Source organism: Arachis ipaensis, chromosome B02 (assembly GCF_000816755.2).
Source record: "Arachis ipaensis cultivar K30076 chromosome B02, Araip1.1, whole genome shotgun sequence".
Taxonomy (NCBI): Eukaryota; Viridiplantae; Streptophyta; class Magnoliopsida; order Fabales; family Fabaceae; genus Arachis; species Arachis ipaensis.
Genome location: NC_029786.2, coordinates 7,256,355 through 7,277,299, shown reverse-complemented (window position 1 = coordinate 7,277,299; position 20,945 = coordinate 7,256,355). Strand labels below are relative to the sequence as shown.

At 33.0% G+C, this 20,945-nt stretch overlaps 1 protein-coding gene across 2 annotated transcripts; it reads right to left on the bottom strand.

Annotated features, from left to right (window-relative positions):
* LOC107624748 lies at window positions 237–7,885 on the bottom strand. Of its 2 annotated transcripts, none has more exons than XM_016327192.2 (9): window positions 7,663–7,885; window positions 4,512–4,566; window positions 4,164–4,431; window positions 3,645–3,997; window positions 3,445–3,564; window positions 1,886–2,789; window positions 1,293–1,766; window positions 797–963; window positions 237–627 (listed from the first exon to the last, which is right to left on the bottom strand). In XM_016327192.2, exons 2-9 carry the CDS (start codon window positions 4,521–4,523, stop codon window positions 448–450), a joined length of 2,478 nt encoding a protein of 825 aa, XP_016182678.1. In that variant the 5' UTR covers window positions 4,524–4,566; window positions 7,663–7,885; the 3' UTR covers window positions 237–447. The 2 variants fall into 2 exon arrangements, with proteins under 2 accessions (XP_016182678.1, XP_016182679.1); XM_016327193.2 differs by having other exon boundaries at window positions 1,293–1,751.

Here is a 20,945-nt window from a genome sequence, read left to right as displayed (position 1 = left end):
TATCATTTTCGCTGGTGTTCTTTATTATAAATAAATTCTCAAATATCTTTTTAATTTTTTTTATTAAAAAAAATATTATTTAAAAAAAATAGTATATACTTACATTTTACCAATTTCGTTAGGAACAAAAAACTCATTACTATTGTTGACTTACGCTTTTCACCTCCAATAAAAAGAGATTTTGTCTCCAAGGAATTGCATGTTCCCATATCCACTCATAATTCTTCCGTATTAAATTTTTTAACCCCATAAATGATTTCTAAAAATGTTATCTATTAAGCTTTACAAAAGGTGCAAATCCTTCACAGGTTCATGCAAAACGAAAATGACTTCTCTATCTAACCTCAACAATTGGCATACCTAATTACGAATCTGACCTTCCATCAAATTGCTAATTAGTTCGGCCAATTGCGGCTACTATATTTAAAATAAAAAAAAAAGCTGAGCTTACAAAAGGTATTGTAAATTATTTTTTATAGATGTCATTACAATCATTCTCTTAAGCTTTTCTACCTCTAGAATACGATCTTGAATCTCCTTAACCAGATCTTCACATTCTTGGTTGTTCTCCGAAATGCACTGCAGAACAGTTTTGAGGCTTGTGATTTCTTGTTTTGCGGCTTTGATCTGAGCCAAGGTTCAACATGTCACTTAGCAATTAGCATGCAATGCAACCATGTAACACAAAATAATGAAATACAACTTCATGCAACATATAAAATACACAAACATATTTCACAATATCACGTTCTAAATTTCAATCTTGTTACACTTGAAAATAGAAGAAAAAACGAACCTTAATAGACTTAGGTTCCTTGCAACTGCTCTCACATGTCAATTTTGCCTTGTTCACATGTTCTCGAAAGAGATCAGCCGCTAGATTCTTCTCTGCCAAGTCATATGCACAAATGAATCTGACAGCTTCGATATACTGCTCATTCTTGATAAGATTCTCAACAAAATCTGTGCGAAAGCAAGAAGAATACATTTCATAAAAAATAACCAGAGGAGTCCTATATTACTTCAAAAGAGGAAATACTAGTGCATTGTGCATGCAAAGTTCAAGTCATAAAAGAATATCAGAGAGAAAACCAGTTCTAGTTACCATATCTAAGCAGAAGGAACTGTACAGAAGTAACCTCAGATCAATTAGAAAAATGGCAGACGCAAGTATACATGAAAAGAGATCTAAAGTTCACTCCTAAAAGTATTAACTAGACTAAGATTCAATTTCATTTGAATTGCTACCCTTAATATTGGCAACTGAACAAAATAGTTTTCAATCAACATACCAGAGATTTTATCTGCGAAACCAATCATCTGGAAGACCTCAATAGCTGGCTTGTGGTGAGCAACAATTTCAAAAAGCTTTAAAACTTCATCTTCATCAAAGGAGGAAACTAGTTTATAAATGGACAAGATCATTAGGAAACTTAGAACCACCAATGAATTGTCAGTACTTAATCTCATATTAGCTTTCATATGAAGAGCAAGCTCCATTGCCTCCTCTCTAACATGAGATGCAATATCTGGTGAGATTTTCATCAGCTGCTCAAGAAGGAAGATGTGGCTATCATCTATAGCCATAGCTTGATCTCCCTTCTTACAATGTGAATCAATAGGATCCTTTATTATATCCAAAGTGACTTTTGCTGGATCCGACATCGATCGGAGAACATCTAAGATGTCTCTATCATTTGGTTCACTTGAGAAAAGTCGAAAACTCCCTTCATCAGTAGAAGATTGATTATCTGTGTAATTTGCAACTGTAGTGTTGTGATGTTAAGACACTTAACCAAGGATACAATATACTAAGATTTTCTGCATTGGAAAGACATTTACAATGCTGTTCAAAACAAACTAAAAACAAAGACATTTTTTTTACCTTCTTGTTTTTGCTCTTTGAATGATTTTACAGATGCTTCATGCTGCATCATTTTAGCCTCAAGCTCCTTCGATTGAGCTTCAACTTGCTTCTGTTTGAATAGGATCTTCTTCAATTTGCATTCATATTTCTTCCTGATTGATTCAACTTCCTCCAATTGGCCTTCAAATTGCTTCTCTTTTGAATAGAGTTTCATCGTTCGTTCATCAATTTGCCTCTCCTTCAACTCAATGTCTTCCATTCGGGCAGAAAATCGCTTTTCTTTCGACTCAAGCTCCTTTATCCGTCCCTCGATGCCTCTTTGCAACCTTTCATATTCTTTCCTTTTTACTTCAACATTTGAAGAATATGAACTCAATTGTCCGTGAATAGAATCAAATTGTTTCTTCTTGCATTCAAGCTTTTTCGAGAGCTCCTCAATATCTTTCTCTAGCAAGTGCAATTTCTGATTTACAGCTTCTCTCTTCTTTTGGCATTCCTCTGAATACTGACCCGACAATATCTCTTTTCCTTTCAAATGTGTTATAGAAGTCTCTTCCTCTTTCAAAGAAGGGAGTAAGTTATGTTTTGAAGCATTTTCCGACGTCTTTAATTTCTTGGCCTGCTGCACATAGTTTTGGGAACTACGCATCTTAGTACTCACGGGAATATCATTGTCATGGTCACAATCGAGCATATTTCGTTTCTGAGGTTCAGGAAGAACCTTTTGAACAGAGCTATCATTTTTACTGATGGATGTTGCTAAACTTGAATTCAGAGCTATGCGTGATGACAAAGGAATATTGTCATTATTATCAGACTCTTCCATTCCAGTACTCACTGGAGAATCATCATCTGAATCACCTAGAGACCTTTTCCTTATCTGAAAGAAGCTTAGTCTCTCTCTCTTAGGCCGTGTTTGAAACTACATACAGAGCAGAAATACAAAGTAAGGTAACAAAGGACAAAAACAAAAACGAAAATGTATTTTGTATCATATTCAGTTATAATTTATAAACTTATAATAGCATAGACAAGAAAAAATGTGGATGTATCATTTTTCATATTTTTTATGACTCTATCTCTCTATTTGTACTTTAATCACTCTAAACACACAAGCCAAACACTACCCTAATGACACTTATTTAACTTGCAATAGGGAACTTCACAGACCAGTGACAGTTTACATGCAAAACCCTCAGACAAAAAACCGGGAAAAAAAAACAGAGAAAGTTCTGTAGCGATGATATGGTCCGAAACCAAAGACAAATGGCATGCAAAAAACTTAAATTTATTTATGGTCTTTATCAAACTTCATAGTACATACAAGCCAACTTAAACAACATTATTTAATAATTAATTTTTAAATTTTCAAAAAATCAGAATTTGAATAATTAGAATTAATTAGGTTTTGAATAATTAGGATTAGGTCAAGGAAATTCCTAAACGCATTCTCTCACAGAATGCACAGTGCGCCGCCTAATATCAAAGAAACATCCACCAAACAAGAAGAAGCATCCTAGTAATTTAGTAAGAAAGTTCCAAGTACAATAAAAAGAAACACCCATTTAAGTAACTACCTCGTCAAGAACATTTATTGCCTTCTTCTCGAGCTCCTCAGCAGTCCATGCAGAAATCCATGGCTCCGGTTCTTGACAATGCTCTAACTGGCCATGTTTCAGCCATTGGAAGTACAATACCTGGAGAGAGACAAACACAAATTATGGTTGCAACGTAAAAGTTGGGTACAGTTAAATAATTGATATATAACATAACATACCAACAAGGCGAACATGCAACCTTCGCATGTCTTGTTCTTTTTAAGTTGGTACTTTTTGATTGCCTTTTTCAACCAGTTGAAAATCTTCATTGGCCAAATGAATCTTCTTGGATTGGAAACATCCAGAATCGGGGGAATGTGCCATGCCGAGATTACTGGTTGGGTTGTGGGGCACAAGAACATTTTCAGGACAACTAATATGAAATGTCTTCTAAACTCCATCCTGTCTGCTTCACTTTCCATTGAGCATTCGTATATGAACTTGCGAAGTTCGGTCTGTGTTCTTCTATGGAACTGTTTTTTCACTGCCACATGAGCTGCATTCTTGTCGTTAAAAGAGGGGAAGTCATCGCCTACATCATGCAGATTTGTCAGCTCAGAAACATGAAAATTGATAGATGAAATATATATAGTTTGGATAAGATAGAAATATGGAAATTGAACGAATTGGCCCAAAGAAGTCTACTTAATATAAAATGTATAAGTCATGTTGTATAACATATGCAAATCGGTACTCACCACCAGAAGGGAGTCCGAAAACACGCCCAATTAAATCGGCGTTAATTGAAATGTTGGCAGCATCCAGCTGCAATGTATTTCTATCAAGGTTGTAGGACCTTGCCAACGCCACCATGATGCCCTGCTTCACAGGCCACTTTGGGATGTGCCTCAAGAATCCGAAGCCTATAGCTTCTATTTCCGCTAACTTCGCATCGGAATGGGTCTTTTCTAGATGGCTCATTATATCATTAATATAACAGGGTGAGCACCTTGACTCTAACAATTTCTGTAAACATTGGAAGTGATAGTAAGAAGCAACCACAATCATGATGGAATACAAGCATACCATAGTAAATGATGTAGTACCTTTTTGCCCATATCGTTACGAGTTACAGCAACACAGCAAAAGTGCGGTTATAATCTGTAAACATCCGATAATGGTAAGAGAACATCCCACATTATATTTAAGAAAAAAATCGAAAGGCAGAAACCAAAGATACAGTGTATCACTAAAAGAAACATCCAGGACCCAAAAACATTTAGTAGTCGATCTTGAGAATCAACTGAGTTACCAAACGATACACTTATAGCAAAATAGAAACATCCACTTATAAAAAAATTAGGGGTGGTAAAACGGGTTGAACCCGTTGGGCCGATCCACTAAAAAAGACGGGTCGGGCTAGGATTTGGAGTCCGCCAAATTAGCGGGTTTTGGCGGAGAGGGGCGGACCGGTCCGCCGGGCCGAAGATTTTTATTTTTCTTTTTTTTTATTAAATAAAAGAGTGATTACTATTATAAAATTAGTAATTATAGAATTTTCAAACACTTTTTTTTTTTATTCTTCTTTTAGTTATTAACTTTATTTATTTTATTTTACAATTTCGTATATTTGCTCAAATTATGTGACTTATTTTTTAAAATAAAGATGATTTTATTGACAAATATTATTTTAAACAATTTTATTGAAGTTAAAAATTAAAAAAAAAAATATAGTGAAAAAAATTATATTATAATTTGACTATTTTTTATTTGTATTTGATTTTTTAATTATTATTTTTTTGTTAATTTCAATGAATTTTATTTTTTAAAAAAAAAAAAAAGAGTCAAGCGGGCTAGCCCGTCAATCCGCCATAAAGTGGGACAAGCTAGCATTTTGAACCCATCTTAGTTGGCGGGGTGGGGCGGGCCGGCCCGCTTTGCCACCCCTAAAAAAAATCCACTTATTCATATAGAAGGATCTACTTACTTCAAGAGAAACATCCAATTTAATTAAAAAAAATTCACATATTCATAGAAAATGACCAATAGTATTACTAAAAATAAATCCAATATATACTGAAAGAAGCATCCATTAATCCAACTAGAGAACCATCATAGAGTTACCAAAAAGATCCAACTCTCTTAATGCTACAATTTTAAATGACTACATTCAAATCCAACTTACATAGATAAATCAGTTAAAATCATATACTAGAACATCTAAAATAGTTTAAAAGAAGGAGGCTTCTATGGTGGGGAAAGTATTTTCTGGTCCCTGAAGGACCTGAATACTTTTTGAATTATAGAAAAATTTGGGATTGTTTTGAAATTATGTATTCATACCCAACAATGGTTCAACTACCTATTCAAAATCCAAACAAAGCCCATGGAGAGCCCAAGCTAGCGGGAGCGGGTCCTCTCCCATGCCAATAAAAATTGACACCCTCCAGTGCTAAATCTCAGCCTTTAATTAATTTAAATGGTGATAATTATAGTTGTTTTACGACATCGTTTTATTTAACCAACAAATTATCTTTGCCTTCTCTTCAGTTATGTTAAACCTTTCTTCTGCCAGGCCTTTCTTCTTACTTGTACGTTTCATCTCTACAGACTACAGGCCATCAAACTTTATGTTCATGATGCCGCTATGCTTCCGACCTTAGTTTTTTTGCTTGACCCTCCTTCTTCACACAACTCCATCTCTTCGAGCTCGATGTTGATGTCGATGATGCCACTGTCATGTTCGACCTCATATAAAATTGAGTTTTTATTCACACTTTTTCGCTTAGACAACAAATCGTAACACCTTCCCATCTATTCAAATGGTCAATGCTCCTAAGCTATTGATATTGATGAACGAGACTAACACATGTCTGCTATTTGGTTTGGTGAGACAGATTTTTGAAGGATATGGGAGGACACGGATGGACACAGAGATACTAAATTTGTGTACCTCCAATTTGGTGAAACACTGAGACACAACTTGTGAGATTGATTTTTTACTCTTTTACCCTTATTAACTTTTTAAAATTTGTCCTCTTATCTCTCCAAACCTTTTTTTTTTCTCTTCCTCTTCTAGATTCTACAACCAAATTTATCCTTCTATTTTCTTCAAGAAAAAAAATTGTACATTTAATTTTTTATTTATTTAAATTTTGATTAATCTTTAATAAATTCTAAGCTTTAGTTTTTTATTTTTTTAAAGAAAAATTATATATTTAATATTTGAATGATAATTTAAGATGATATTAGAAGAAATAAAAAATATTAGAAGAAATAAAAATTTAATGGTGATGATATGCAATGTTTGGGGTAAAGGGTATACACTAATAATGGTAAAACTTGTGGTTGAATGAAGGGTAATTCAGTCTTCTTTAAATATGTGTGTCTTGTTCCTTATTTTTTCTAAACACAATACATTGACACAAATATTTATGTCCATGTCTTTAATGTCTGTGTCTTTGTGTCTATGTCTTATCATATACATCAACCAAAGGGAGCCTAATGTGTATGTCTTGGAGAAAATGTGTGACCAAAATGAGGTGGATGGCGATGATGAAATGCAAATGGTTTGGCATGAAGCTCCTTATGCTAACTAAACAAACCTTTCAATTTTTAATAATATTTTACGATGGAGCAATAATGGCAAACAAGAACCAATTTATGAACAAGAGCATCCTCATTCAAGACTTGAATCTAGAACTCACGATCAAACGGAAGTGGAGTTAACTAAGGGCATATCATGGAAGCCATGGAGTTTGTTCTCGGTGCTGGGATTCAAGTTCTTTTTTTTTGTTTGGTCATGTGGGATTCAAGTTCAACACATCGAGAGAGATGATTAGTATTGGGTTTGGGTTCAAGTGGGTTGGTGTTGCGGGTTCCGATACGGTTTTCGCGCTAAGCCCAAGACAAAAAAAATCCAAACAAAGCCACTGTAAACATCTGCCAAGTGCCACATCCTCATTCATTTACTTAATTATTTGGGCACCTAACTGAATTTTGAAAAGTTTTGGGTACACACGGCAGAAAAAAAAAACTTACGTACGGCAGCAATGAGAGCCACAATTTTGGGATATTCCATATTGAACCTCTAACTCTAAGAATCACTTTCTACTTTCTTCACCAAAAACAATTCCTTATAAGAAACATCTAGAATAAAATCAAAAAACAACTTATATGAACCACTGTACCCAGTATCAGGACCATGGAACAGAGAAGATACATTCATTGAACCATAAACCATAAACATCTACTAACCTTTTTAGAGACCACTGAGGTAAATGAAGAGCAGCGGTGCGCGACCGAAGAGGAGGAGACACGATGACGCGACTTGGAAGCAGAGGCGGAGGAAACGCGGCTCGATAGAAGGATGGTGGTGGCGGCGTGACGTCGCGGGTTTTTGAAGAGGACGTTGACGTGCGTCGGAAACGGCAGCGGCGCTGAGATGCGCTGTTGACGGGGACGGCGTGCTCTCGGGGGTCGGCGGCGGTTTATTGAAAAAATATTAATATAATAAATAAAAAAATAATTTGAAAAAAAATTATTGTTTAAAAAATAAGGACAAATAAACTCCTAACCAATTTAAATTTAGAAACAATTAGGCCCCTCATTTAACACGTCAGCATTTTTCGTTCAGAGTGACGGAAAAACACCGTAGAGACACGGAAATAAAAGAAAGGAACTGAAGTGGATCGTTTTTATCTTGATGATTGCGTTGTCATTCTGAGAAATGACAATTAGATATAAACCGAATTGATAGTTCGTTCTAAAAATTTATTTGACTACATTTTTATTGATTACTTAGCGAGATTGTCTATATAAAGCATGAAAAATCAATCTCAAATTGTGAAGCATGAACAAAAATTACCTAGCTTGAACGGTAAAAATGGAAGATGAAGGTAACAAGAAAGTTTACCTAGCTTGAAAGCAAATGGTTTCGAAAGGTTTAGAGAACAAAAGGGAACAGCAACGACGAGTCAAATAACCTAGCAAAGAAGGCTCAACTTCAGTTTACACTTTCTCCACGTCCAACTTCATTTGATAGCGGATTTTAATAACTAGAATTCTAAATTTTTAAAATTAGATAAGATATAAATCAATCTAATCTAAAAATCAATCTCTAAAATCTCTAAAGTAATGGTGCATGGATTGCAGGCATTCATTAATGGGATAATAATTGTCGATCAATGTCCCCCTTTTTTTGGAAGGGAATGTTTAAGTATTTTCAATTGTTTCTTTCAATTTTTTAAATTGTTAGGAGAACTCTTACTACTCTTTTGTAGTTTATAGAACAACTTTTTAATTTCTTCTTCGATGAATGCCATTCAACCTTTCAAAAAAAAAGAAAATCACTCTTTACCCTAAAGAGAGAGTAATCACTTGAATACTTTACTTTTGAGTAATATTAGATTTAACTACAGTGAAAATTTATATGGAGTTGTTTTTAAGTGAAGTTGATATTTAAAAATTATTAGATAATTTGATAAGTTTAACTAAATAATTATCTAATAGTTTTCAACGGTTCAATTTCATATAAAAACATCTGCATGTGAGTATTTTATCTTTAATTATTTTGAAGATCTTTATATAGTGTGTATATGGAATGATAAAAAATTTGTTTTGAAAAATTTAGATCATATATGACGCTTTTCATTTTTAAAATGGATGCAAAAATGGTGTTTTATAAATTAAAAAAGAATAAAAAAATATAAAAAATGAAAATTCCTTAGAAGCAAAATGTGCTCTTTTTAGTTTTGGTGTTAGTCTTTCAATGGTATTTTTAAATAATGTAGATATTTTTAAATAATATAGAGATTTGATGTATTTTTTTTATATGGAGATTGGAGAACACAAATTTTAGGGTCAAATTTGTATCTAAATGTACAACTTAGATCCTAAATTTTTGTATCTCAAATAAAACTGAGCCTTCATTTTCACCACATCACAAACTAAATTCTAGATTTTGTATTGCTGACAAAATTGAGCCTCCAATTTATAAATTTTAATTAAAAAAATTCATTTCCATATCTATAACAAAATGCTATAGTTTTATAACTGTACATAACACATACTAAGTCTCCATTACAAAAAAAAAAATTAGCCAGAAAAAGGGTTAGGTTAGCTTTATTTTTCTTTTTTGTTTACTCTATCCAACACTGAAAGTAGGTTGGAATTTAATACTTAGTGGAGTATGGGAAATAATTATTATGTCTTATAAAATCATTTTATATTTTCCTAACTATTATAAATAGAAGTAGTAGCATTGGCCAAAGAAGTATCCGAAAATCGTGGGTCTTGAATAAAGAGTTACTGGTTTTTTTTTTTTTTTTTTACCGAAGATATGGAGACTCGAACCCGCAACCTCTTAATTGAGTATGGAGAGACTATGCCATTTGAGCTATTGCTTCTTGGCAAAGAGTTACTGGTTTGTTTGAGTTTCTTTTGTGAGATTGATTGTATATACCATTTGGTTTAATATCAATAAGTATTTAGATATATTTGATATGAATTTGTGTGGTTTGTTATCATTTCCAGTTTGATTTTTTTTTTAAATATTTGGTAAAGATAGGATTATAACTATTTTAAATTTTTGTCATATTTTATAATAAAATATTTAGTTATTAGTTTGTTAGTAAACTTTTAGAATCACATAAATTTTCTTGTACCAATATTATTTATTTCGGTTTCCTTAAGAAACCAACTAAAAAGATAGTCAACTAGAGCTAACTAATTGAAAAACAAAAAATCTGTTATAAAAAAGAAAAAATAAACCCCCACTATCCTAATTTTTTGAATTTTAAAACTAGAAATACAAAAAATTGGCTTGAGATAACTTATATTGTAGTTGACTCTTTAAACTTTTTCTATTTTTTTTATGTTTCTGGTCTCGTGTAATTCATATCTTCTAAAATCCTAACAAAATCAATGCAATTCCATTGGGAGTTAAAAAAGTTTATAAAAGTTTCTTCTCATGCTTTTCGTCACCATTGAAAAGTGTTTTTCTGCCCCAACAAACTGCGTATTCTTATATGCACTCATAATTCTTCCTTATCAAAATTTTCCAGCCTTATGTGATTTCTAAAAATAATGTCTATTAAGCTTTACAAAAGGTACAAAACCTTCATGAATTCTTCAGCTCATGCAGAAAAAAACGGAAATATCTAGCAACAAAAAAATATTAGTCAAAACAGTCAGAATTTGCATTATTTAGCATTAATTAATTGTTGCAATAATTAATGAATGTTAAATAAAGCAAGTTCTGTCTATTTTTTTTGCCTCCCTAGTATTACTGAAAAGAAAATGACTTCTCTGTCTAACCATAACAATTGGCATACCTAATTATTGCAGCTATTAGATAAAAAAAATGTTAGTTTACAAAAGTTATTGTAAATTATTTTTGATAGAGGCTATTATAATCATTCTCTTAAGCTTTTCTACCTCTAGAATGTGATGTTGAATCTCTTTAACCAGATCTTCACATTCATGGTTGTTCTCCAAAATGCACTGCAAAACAATTTTGAGGCTTGTGATTTCTTGTTTTGCGGCTCTCATTTGAGTCCAGGTTCAACATGTTATTTAGCATGCAATGCAACCATGTAACACAAAATAATGAAATACAACTTCATGCAACATATAAAATACACAAATCATATTTCACAATGTTACGTTCTAAATTTCAATCTTGCTACGCTTGAAAATAGAAGAAAAAACGAACCTTACTAGACTTAGACTTAGGTTCCTTTGCAACTGCTCTCACATGTCAATTTTGCCTTGTTCACATGTTATCGAAAGGGATCAGCCGCTAGATTCTTCTCTGCCAAGTCATATGCACAAATGAATCTGACAGCTTTGATATACTGCTCATTCTTGATAAGATTCTCAACAAAATCTACGTGAAAGCAAGAACAATGCATTTTATAGAAAATAACCAGAGAAAGCTAAGTCCTATATTACTTCAAAAGGCAAAATACTAGTGCATTGTGCATGCAAAGTTCAAGTCATAAAGAATAGTAAAAAGAAAAAGGTTCTGGTTACAATATCTTGTAACCTTAATTTAGCGGAAGCATTAATTAAGATCTTAAAAGTTGTAATTTTCATACCTGAATTGGTTGCCATAATGAATTTTGGTTATGGTAGAGTTGGACTTTAAGACTGATTTCTCTCCCTTTTCTTTTCTTGTAGACGTTCATCAAGATGGCAGTTTCTCGGTATTTTCAGTGAGTGAAAACTATAAAAGATGTCGTGTCTAAAGGCAGAGAGAGGACCACTTTTTATCTGTTATTATCTTTAAATCTAATGTGTCCATCAAACATTAGAATTAACGGATGAGATTAAGTCATTAATAATTTATAAATAATTACTATTAGGCCACAACAGAAGTTTAAATTACAATAAACTTCTAATATTCTCCCACTTGGCCTAAGTGTAATCATATTTTCACACGTTACATAATTGTTTTAATATGGTAAAATACTTTGTGTGAGTTATGGCAGTCATGCATTTAATATGAAACACATTTCCTTCCATATACTACAATCACTAGCATCTTACTACACAAGCTACATAAATAACACAATTTTATATTTGTCTCGTTAAATTTCTAGATCATTATGTTATAACTCATAAAATAATATTACTTTAACTAGAAACAACAAACTATCAATGTTCAAAAAATACATAAATAAACATAGTGAGCTCAGAGTGTTAGCATCATTTAGAAGAACCAAGACCTATTTTATGTACATTTTCCTTAAATGTCTTTGGTTGCAATCCTTTAGTTAATGGATCAACAAGCATAAGTTTTGATCTAACATGTTCTATGAACATTCTTTGTTTCCGAACTTCCTCCTTAACATCAAAGTACTTTATTTCCATATGCTTGGCACCTTTAGAATATCTATCATTTTTGGAAAAAAATACCGCTGCAGAATTATCACAATAAATTTTCAATGGCCTAACAATTGAGTCAATAATACTAAGTCCTGAAATGAAATTTCGCAACCATAAAGCTTGATTTGTAGCTTCAAAACATGCTACAAATTTTGCCTCCATAGTAGATGTTGCCACAACATTTTGCTTGGAGATTTTCCATGATATGGCAACTTCTCTAAATAAGAATAAGTAGCCAAATGTAAACTTTCTTGTGTCAGCACATCTACCAAAATCTGAATCTGAATAACCAATTACTTCTAATTAGCTAGACCTTTTGTACATGAGTATATAATTTTTTGTACCTTGAAGATATCTTAAAACCTTCTTCGCAGCTTTCCAATGATCCATTCCAGGATTACTTTGATACCTTCTAGCTAGCATTCCTACTGCAAAGCTAATGTCCAGTCTTGTGCAAGTTTGCACATACATAAGACTTCCCACTATAGAACTATATGAAATTCCTTCTATTTACTTCCGTTCTATATCATTTTTTGGGCATTGCATAAGACTAAATTTGTCCCCTTTTTGAATTGATGCAATTCCTGCAGAATACTTTTTCATATTGAACCTCTTTAGAACTTTATTTATATAGGCCTTCTGAGACAATCCTAACAATCTTTGTGATTTATCACGAAAAATTTCAATTTCTATCACATAGGATGCCTCCCCCATATAATTCATTTCAAAGTTTCTAGAAAGATATTCTTTAGTCTCACGCAACATTCCCAAATTATTTGTTGCAAGCAAAATATCATCAACATATAAGACTAGAAAGATGAACTTACTCCCACTGACCTTTCGGCATATGCATACATCAACAACATTTTCTTCAAAACCAAAAGAAAGAATGGTATTATTAAACTTAATATACCATTGTCGTGAGACTTGTTTCAGTCCATATATTGATTTTTTAAGTTTACACACCATACGACCTTTTCCTTCCGTTGGAAAACCTTTAAGTTTATCCATATAAACTTCTTCATCAAGATTAACATTCGAAAAGGCAGTTTTTACATCCATTTGATGTAACTCTAAGTCATAATGAGCCACAAGTGCCATAATGATATGAAATGAATCTTTCTTAGAAATAGGTAAAAATATTTCTTTATAATCAGCACCATTCTTTTGAGTAAATCCCTTAACAACAAGTCTAGCTTTATATTGTTCAACATTGCCTTTTGAGTCTCGCTTAACTTTGAAGACCCATTTACAACCAATACATTTAGCACATTCTGGCAATGCAACAATATCCCAAACTTTGTTATCTTCCATGGATTTTAACTCTTTTTTCATGGCATCAATCCATTTTTCTAAATCATCACTATTTATGCCTTGTGTAAATGAAACTGGATCTTTAGGTATCCCAATATCTTCTTCTTGTAAATAAGTCTCATAATAGCTTGGAATAGCTGACTTTCTTTCCTTTGAGATCTCCTCAATGGTATTTTTAGAGACTCATTTCTTTCTGATATTTGTGAGTTAGTTTCTTCATTAGGAGCATTATCATTTAAATCTTGTTCATCACAATTAATGTGTTCAACAATAGTTGGAACAACTCTTTGAGTAGGTGTGGATAAAAGAACACTAACATATATAGGAACATTAACTTTAATTTCCTTTATTTCTATATTTTGATGATTTTCACTCCCACTAACTTCACCATTTTCAAAGAATTTGGCATTACCAGTTTCTACAATTCTTGAACTATGATTTGGATAATAAAAAATATACCCTTTAGACTTCTCTGGATAGCCAATAAAATAGGCACTTACTGTTCGAGAATCTAATTTCTTTTCTTGTGGATTAAATATTCTTACTTCTGCTGGACAATCCCAAACACGCAAATGTCATAAACTAGGTTTCCTATTAGTCCATAATTCAAAAGGAGTCTTTGAAACAGCTTACTAGGAATTCTATTTAGCAAATACATGACAGTCTTTAATGCATACATCCACAAAAATTTGGATAAAGAAACATTACTCATCATACTTCTAACCATATCCATTAACGTTCGATTACGCCTTTCTGCCACACCATTTTGTTGTAGTGTGTATGGCATTGTGTATTGTGCACATATACCATGTCTTTCTAGAAGTTTTACAAATGGACCAGGATATTATCCTATTTCATTATGTTTTCCATAATATTCACCACCTCTATCTGACCTAACAACTTTCACCTTTTTGTCTAATTGTCTTTCAACTTCTTTAATATAAATCTCAATAGCATCAACTGCTTGAGACTTTTCTTTAAGCAAATAGACATATCCATAACGTGAAAAATTATCAATAAAAGTGATGAAATATTTTTCTCCACCAATAGATGGAGCATCAAAAGGTCTGTATACATCAGTGTGTATAATTTCAAGAAGCTAACTACTTCTTGTGGCACCTTTCTTGTTTTGTTTGGTTTGTTTTTTTCTTAATACAATCCACACATAAACCAAGATCAGTAAAATTTAGATTTTCTAAAATCTCATTCTTTACTAATCTTTCTATTCTTTCCTTAGATATGTGACCCAAGCATTTATGCCACAAGAATGCAGAACTTTCTTTAAGCATATTTGATCTAACTACGTCATTTTGGTACTCAATAAGCAAGGATTCAGAAAATTGATCAAGAAGTTTTAATTTATATAAGCCATCAATTAAAACACCATAACCAACAACATTAAAATTTTTAAATAAATTAAAACAATCATGTCCACCATTAAAAGAAAAACCACAATTGTCCAACTTTGAAACAGAAATTAAATTCCTGACATTGAAGGTACATAAAGAGTTTTAGGTAAATCTAAGTGAAAGTTTGTATCCAAACGATAAGTTTCTATTCCTTCAATTGGTACTTTCACACGGTTTTCCATGTAGAGGAACATCTTACTTTGGCTTGTGATTTGGATCGTAAGAAATCCCTGCATTACATTAGATACATGAGTTGTAGTACCAGAATCAAGCCACCAAGAATTATGAGGAATATCAATTAAATTTGATTCATAAGTACATACATATGTTTCAAATATACCTTTCTTTTCGAACCATGTCTTAGGTTTAGGACAATCCTTTTGGAAATGTCATTCCTTCTTACAGAAATGACACTGTTTTGCATTGGCATATCCTTTCTTCTTAAAATTCTTGGGCTTTGTCTTTAATTTCTTTTTTGATTTGTCAGCTCCTTGAACTAAGTTGACAGAATAACCACCACAATTTTTAAGCCTATTTTCTTCCTATATGAGCTTTCTAATCAATTCATTAACATCCCATTTTTCCTTCATAAAATTATAATTAATTTGAAAAGCTCCATACTCAGAAGGTAGTGAGTTCAGAATGAACTGCATCATAAAGGAGTCATCAACTGTGATACCCAGTGGCTTTAATTTTGTAGCAATATTAGTCATCTCAATAGTATGCTCTTGCATATGCTCTTAGACCCATCAAACTTCATGGTCGTAAGATGTGACATTAATGTACTAGCAAGTGACTTATCAGCAGAACAGAAGCGGTCTTTCACAAATGTAAGATATTTTTTAGCACTTTCTGTTTGTGGAAGGGTAGTCTTAGTATTGCTTGTCGTAGTCATTTGCATAAACATAAGGCTTAATCTATTAGAATGTTCCCATGTCTTAAGTGCATACTTCTCATCCTCATCATTATCATCAGTGATAATGGGTCTCTCCTCCAAAAGTGACAAGTCAAGATCTAAAAGACCTAAATGGAACTTCACGTGTTCACTCCATTCAGATAAATTTAAGCCATTAAACATGGTAATAGATGAAACTTGCAAATGAATTGAAATACCTGTCATTTAATCATACAATGCTCATATTAATTTTAATTTTATCATCTACTCAAATTACAGAACATAACAAAGTATATTACAATTCACCTTTGGGTAAAATTCTATAATATACTAACATACAAATAAATGCCATATTTATCCTACTTGAAGATTGAAATTCTCTGCCAAATACATATACCATCTTTGGACAATATATATATCTGACTCAAAAATAATAAATTTTCTCTTTCAAGTCTATTAATAATAGAAGAGATTTTTCTTTGGGTAAATCTAATTCTAAAATTAATTAACATATTATTAACTATACTGGCATTTTACGTTATAACTTGGTCACTTTGGTGTACACAAGTAGTAAATAGTCAAAATAAACTTAATACTATAGATAAAATATTTATAGGTTTTTCATAAAACTAGAGTACGTACTCAAAATGAATTCATAATTGTCATCAACACTAAACATAAACTCAAGATTAAATTCATACATGAGTATAATTTATGGTCAAATTAAAATATTCAGAAGAAAACATATAAAACATATACAACCACAAATATACCGTTTTGATGGCATGGAATTTGAAACTCACTTAATTAAAATTCTACTATAAATAATTAATCAGAAACATCTGGACATCATAATTAGATCAGAAAAAATCACACACTTTCAAAACACATGCTCTGATACCACATGTAAACTTAATTTAGCGGAAGCATTAATTAGGATCTTAAAAGTTGTAATTTTCATACTTGGATTAGTTGCCATAATGAGTTTTGGTTATGGTAAAGTTGAACTTTAAGACTGGTTTCTCTCCCTTTCCTTTCCTTGCAGACGTTCATCAAGATGGCAGTTTCTCAGTATTTTCAGTGAGTAAAAACGGTAAAAGACGTTGTGTCTAGAGGTAGAGAGAGGACCACCTCTTATGTGTTATTACCTTTAAATCTAATGTGTCCATCAAACATTAGAATTAACGGATGATATTAAGTCATTAATAATTTATAAATAATTACAATTAGGTCACAACAGAAGTTTAAATTACAATAAACTTCTAGCATATCTAAGCAGATTTTTTGCATTGAAAAGACATTTGCAGTGATGTTCAAAACAAACTAAAAACAAGAAAATTTTTTACCTTCCTGTTTTTGCTCTTTGAATGATTTTACAAATGCTTCATGCTGCATCATTTTAGCCTTAAGCTCCTTTGATTGAGCTTCAACTTGCTTTTCTTTGAATAGGATTTTGTTCAATTTGCTTTCATATTTCTTTATAATTGATTCAACTTCCTCCAATTAGCTTTCAAATTGCTTCTTTTTTGAATAGAATTTCTTCATTCGTTCGTCAATTTGCCTCTCCTTCAATTCAATGTCTTCCATTCGCGCAGAAAATCGCTTTTCTTTTGACTAAAGCTCCTTTATCCGTCCTTGGATGCCTCTTTGCAGCCCTTCATACTCTTTCTTTTTTACTTCTTTGAAGAATATGAACTCAATTGTCTGTGAATAGAATCAAATTGTTTCTTCTTGCTTTTAAGCTTTTTCGAGAGTTCCTCAATATCTTTCTCTAGGAAGGGAAATTTCTGATTTATAGCTTCCCTTTTATTTTGGCATTCCTCTAAATACTGAACCGAAAATATCTCTTTTCCTTTCAAATGTGTTATAGAAGTCTCTTTCTCTTTCAAAGAAGGGAGTAAGTTATGTTTTGAAGCACTTTCCGACATCTATAATTTCTTAACCTGCTGCACATAGTTTTGGGAACTACGCATCTTATTACTAACGGGAATGTCATCATCATCGTCGTCATAGTCATAGTCGATTATATTTTGGAGGCTCTTGGTTCAACTTAAGCGATGTTGCTTGCACTTTTTTCAGAGGTTCCTGGACATGCTCGAAGACTTGCCGACACATCTCCTTCCAAATATTCCAAACTATAATCAAAATCAATCGAGCTCTTTGATGGCTTGTTCCATGAAGTCTAGTATGTAACACCGAATCCCTCCAACAGTCAAAGAACAAGGAACATCTTTGGTCCGGAATGAGGTAAGCCAAAAGATTATTCTTACACACTAGGTTAGCATCGTCACAGAAGAATAGACAGTGCATAACTGATTCTGGAGCTAACTTACAGATTGGACAAGTTGCCGGAGTGGATGAGAACGGCTAGTGGATGAGAAGCAGAACATGAAGCTTACCATGGAGGATTTTTCACGCAAAGAGAAAAATCTTGTGAGGAATTTTCGGCTTCCATAAATGGCTCCAAACTGGCCTCTGTTGCATGAAGTTCGAACAAAATTCAATGGAGGTATGGTAAAATTGGTAAGCAATCATGTATCCTAATGCAACATCACATGTTTTTGCTCATTTTATTACCCATTGAATTGTGTCTTCACCTTCTCTTGGGTTATGAAGAGGATTCGTTGAGCAATTTCTAGAGGAAAAAAATTTGAGATTAATATTTGGTTCCATTGTTTATTTGACAAAAATAGTTCTTTCACCCATAACAGATGGTAACTATTTGATAATAGTTTCACAGATGGTAGAACAGTGAAGGGGTAAGGAGGAGGGAGCCATAGTTCACTGAAGATTCGGATATTACCAGAACTTACTTTCCAACTAATACCTTTCTCTACAACTCGTCTCCCTTCAAGAATACTTTGTCAACCCCAAGAAAGTAAGTTTTCTATTTCTGCTGTAAAGATAGAATTAAATCTGAAGTATTTACCTTTAAGTATTTTAGAAAAAAGAGAGTTAGGTTGGGTCATGATTTTTAGCACTATTTACCCACCAAAAGAGCCAGGTTTTAAACCCTGAGATCTTTGAAATCAAGTCCTCCTTCTTTCTTAGGCCTAGTCATCTTATCCCAGAAGAATACCTGGTTTTCTTCATTAGATAACAAGCACCTTTTCCATCCTTGTGTCCTTTTGAGAACCTTATTTAATTGAGTTGAAGGTGGCTTTCTTAGAGCGGTTGACAAGGGAAGATAGACCTAAATATTTATCTTGTGCACCTATGTGAGAAATATTCAACTGGGCTGTTAGAGAGGTTCTAGTCAGCTCTGGAATCTTATTACTGAATAACAGGGCCGGTTTATTAAGATTGACTCTTTGCCCACTGCAACTCTCATAAGATTCCAATAATTCTAAAATAGAGGCACAACTATTTTCTGAGACTTTACTGAATAGAATGGAATCATCAGCAAATAGCAAGTGATTTATAGTTGGGTATCTTCTGTTTATCTGAATTCTCTGAATGAGATAGTTTTGCTCTGCTTTGTGTAGCAAGAAGGAAAGTTCTTCTGCACATAATAAGAAAAGAAAAAGCGATAGAGGGTCACCTTGATGGATGCCTCTATTTGGTTTAAAAAATCATAGGGTTGACCTTCAACAACAAGAAACAGTTGTCAACAATTCACGAACCCAGTCAATGAATCTCGATTCAAAGCGCAACTTCTCCATAATAAACCATAGAAAATGTCACTCCACCTTATCATAGGCTTTACTCATATCAAGTTTGAGTGTCATTTCGTATTTCAAGCATCACTTCTTTTGTTTAAAGTAGTGCATACATTCGTGTGGTATAAGAATGTTATCAGAAATAAGTCTACCTTTCAATAATGCACTTTAAGTAGGGCTAATTACCTTGTTCATACATCTTTGGAGTCTGTGGACTAGTACCTTTGAAATAATTTTGTAGACAATAGAGGACAAACTGATGGGCCTTATCTGAGTCATATCACTCGCATCTGGGACCTTTGGTATTAGACAGATATTAATGTGGCTAAAACTTTTCAAAATTCTACCTCCAGCAAAGAAACTCCTCACAGTCTAGAACGCGTCTTCTCCCACTATATTCCAGTAGAATTGGAAGAATTTAACTGTTATACCGTTCTCTCTTGGTGCACTCTGAGGGTGGATAATAAAAGTAGCTCTTTTTACTTCCTCCATAGAAACAAATCTTCCACCAAGTTTCTCACCTTGATCAATAATAGAATTGAAATCACCAACAATAACCGATTTATCTTAGAATTGGGAGAGCACTAAAGAGATTTCTTGGAACTGGGATAACCGAATATTCTCATTGCCATTTAAATAAACGCCTACAAATTTCCATTCAATATTGAGAGGGACATCTTTTATCAAGGTAGCAATATAAAACTCAAAACAACTGAATGGGCCATATGTGCTTGATTTTGTTGGGCCAACCTTGAACTTGTATTTAAAATAAGGGATAAGTATTGTTTTGGTCCCTAACGTTGAGGGTCAGAATTGAAACCATCCCTGGTGTAATTTTGGATTTAAAATCATCCTTAACGTTTTTTTCGTATTAAAATCGTCCTTTTAATTTTTTCCGGACAAAAATACCCTTACCACTACTGGCACCTTTACTTCCACCACCGGCACCGGCACCTTTACCTCCACTACCGGCACTGGCACCGGAACCGGCACCAACACCGGCACCAACACCAACACCTCCACCTCCACCTCCACCTCCACCTCCAAGAATAACAACATCAATGAAATGAACACAAATTCAACAAATCAAAGGAATCAGAAATTCAACAAATCAACACAAATTCAATAACTAAATCAACACAAGCAGAAACAGAAAGTAGAAAATTCAACAAGAAAGAGAAGAAGCACAAATTCAACGATGGAGAATTAGAAGCAAAAACTCAAATCACAAAGCAGAAAATTTAACAAAGAGAAGCAGAAGCAGAAAATTCAAGCACAAAGCCAAATCAACAGAGAAGTACAAAGCCAAATCAAAAATTCAAAGCACAAAGAAGTAGATGCAGAAGGCGAAGTAGGACCACCGGCAGCTCGTGG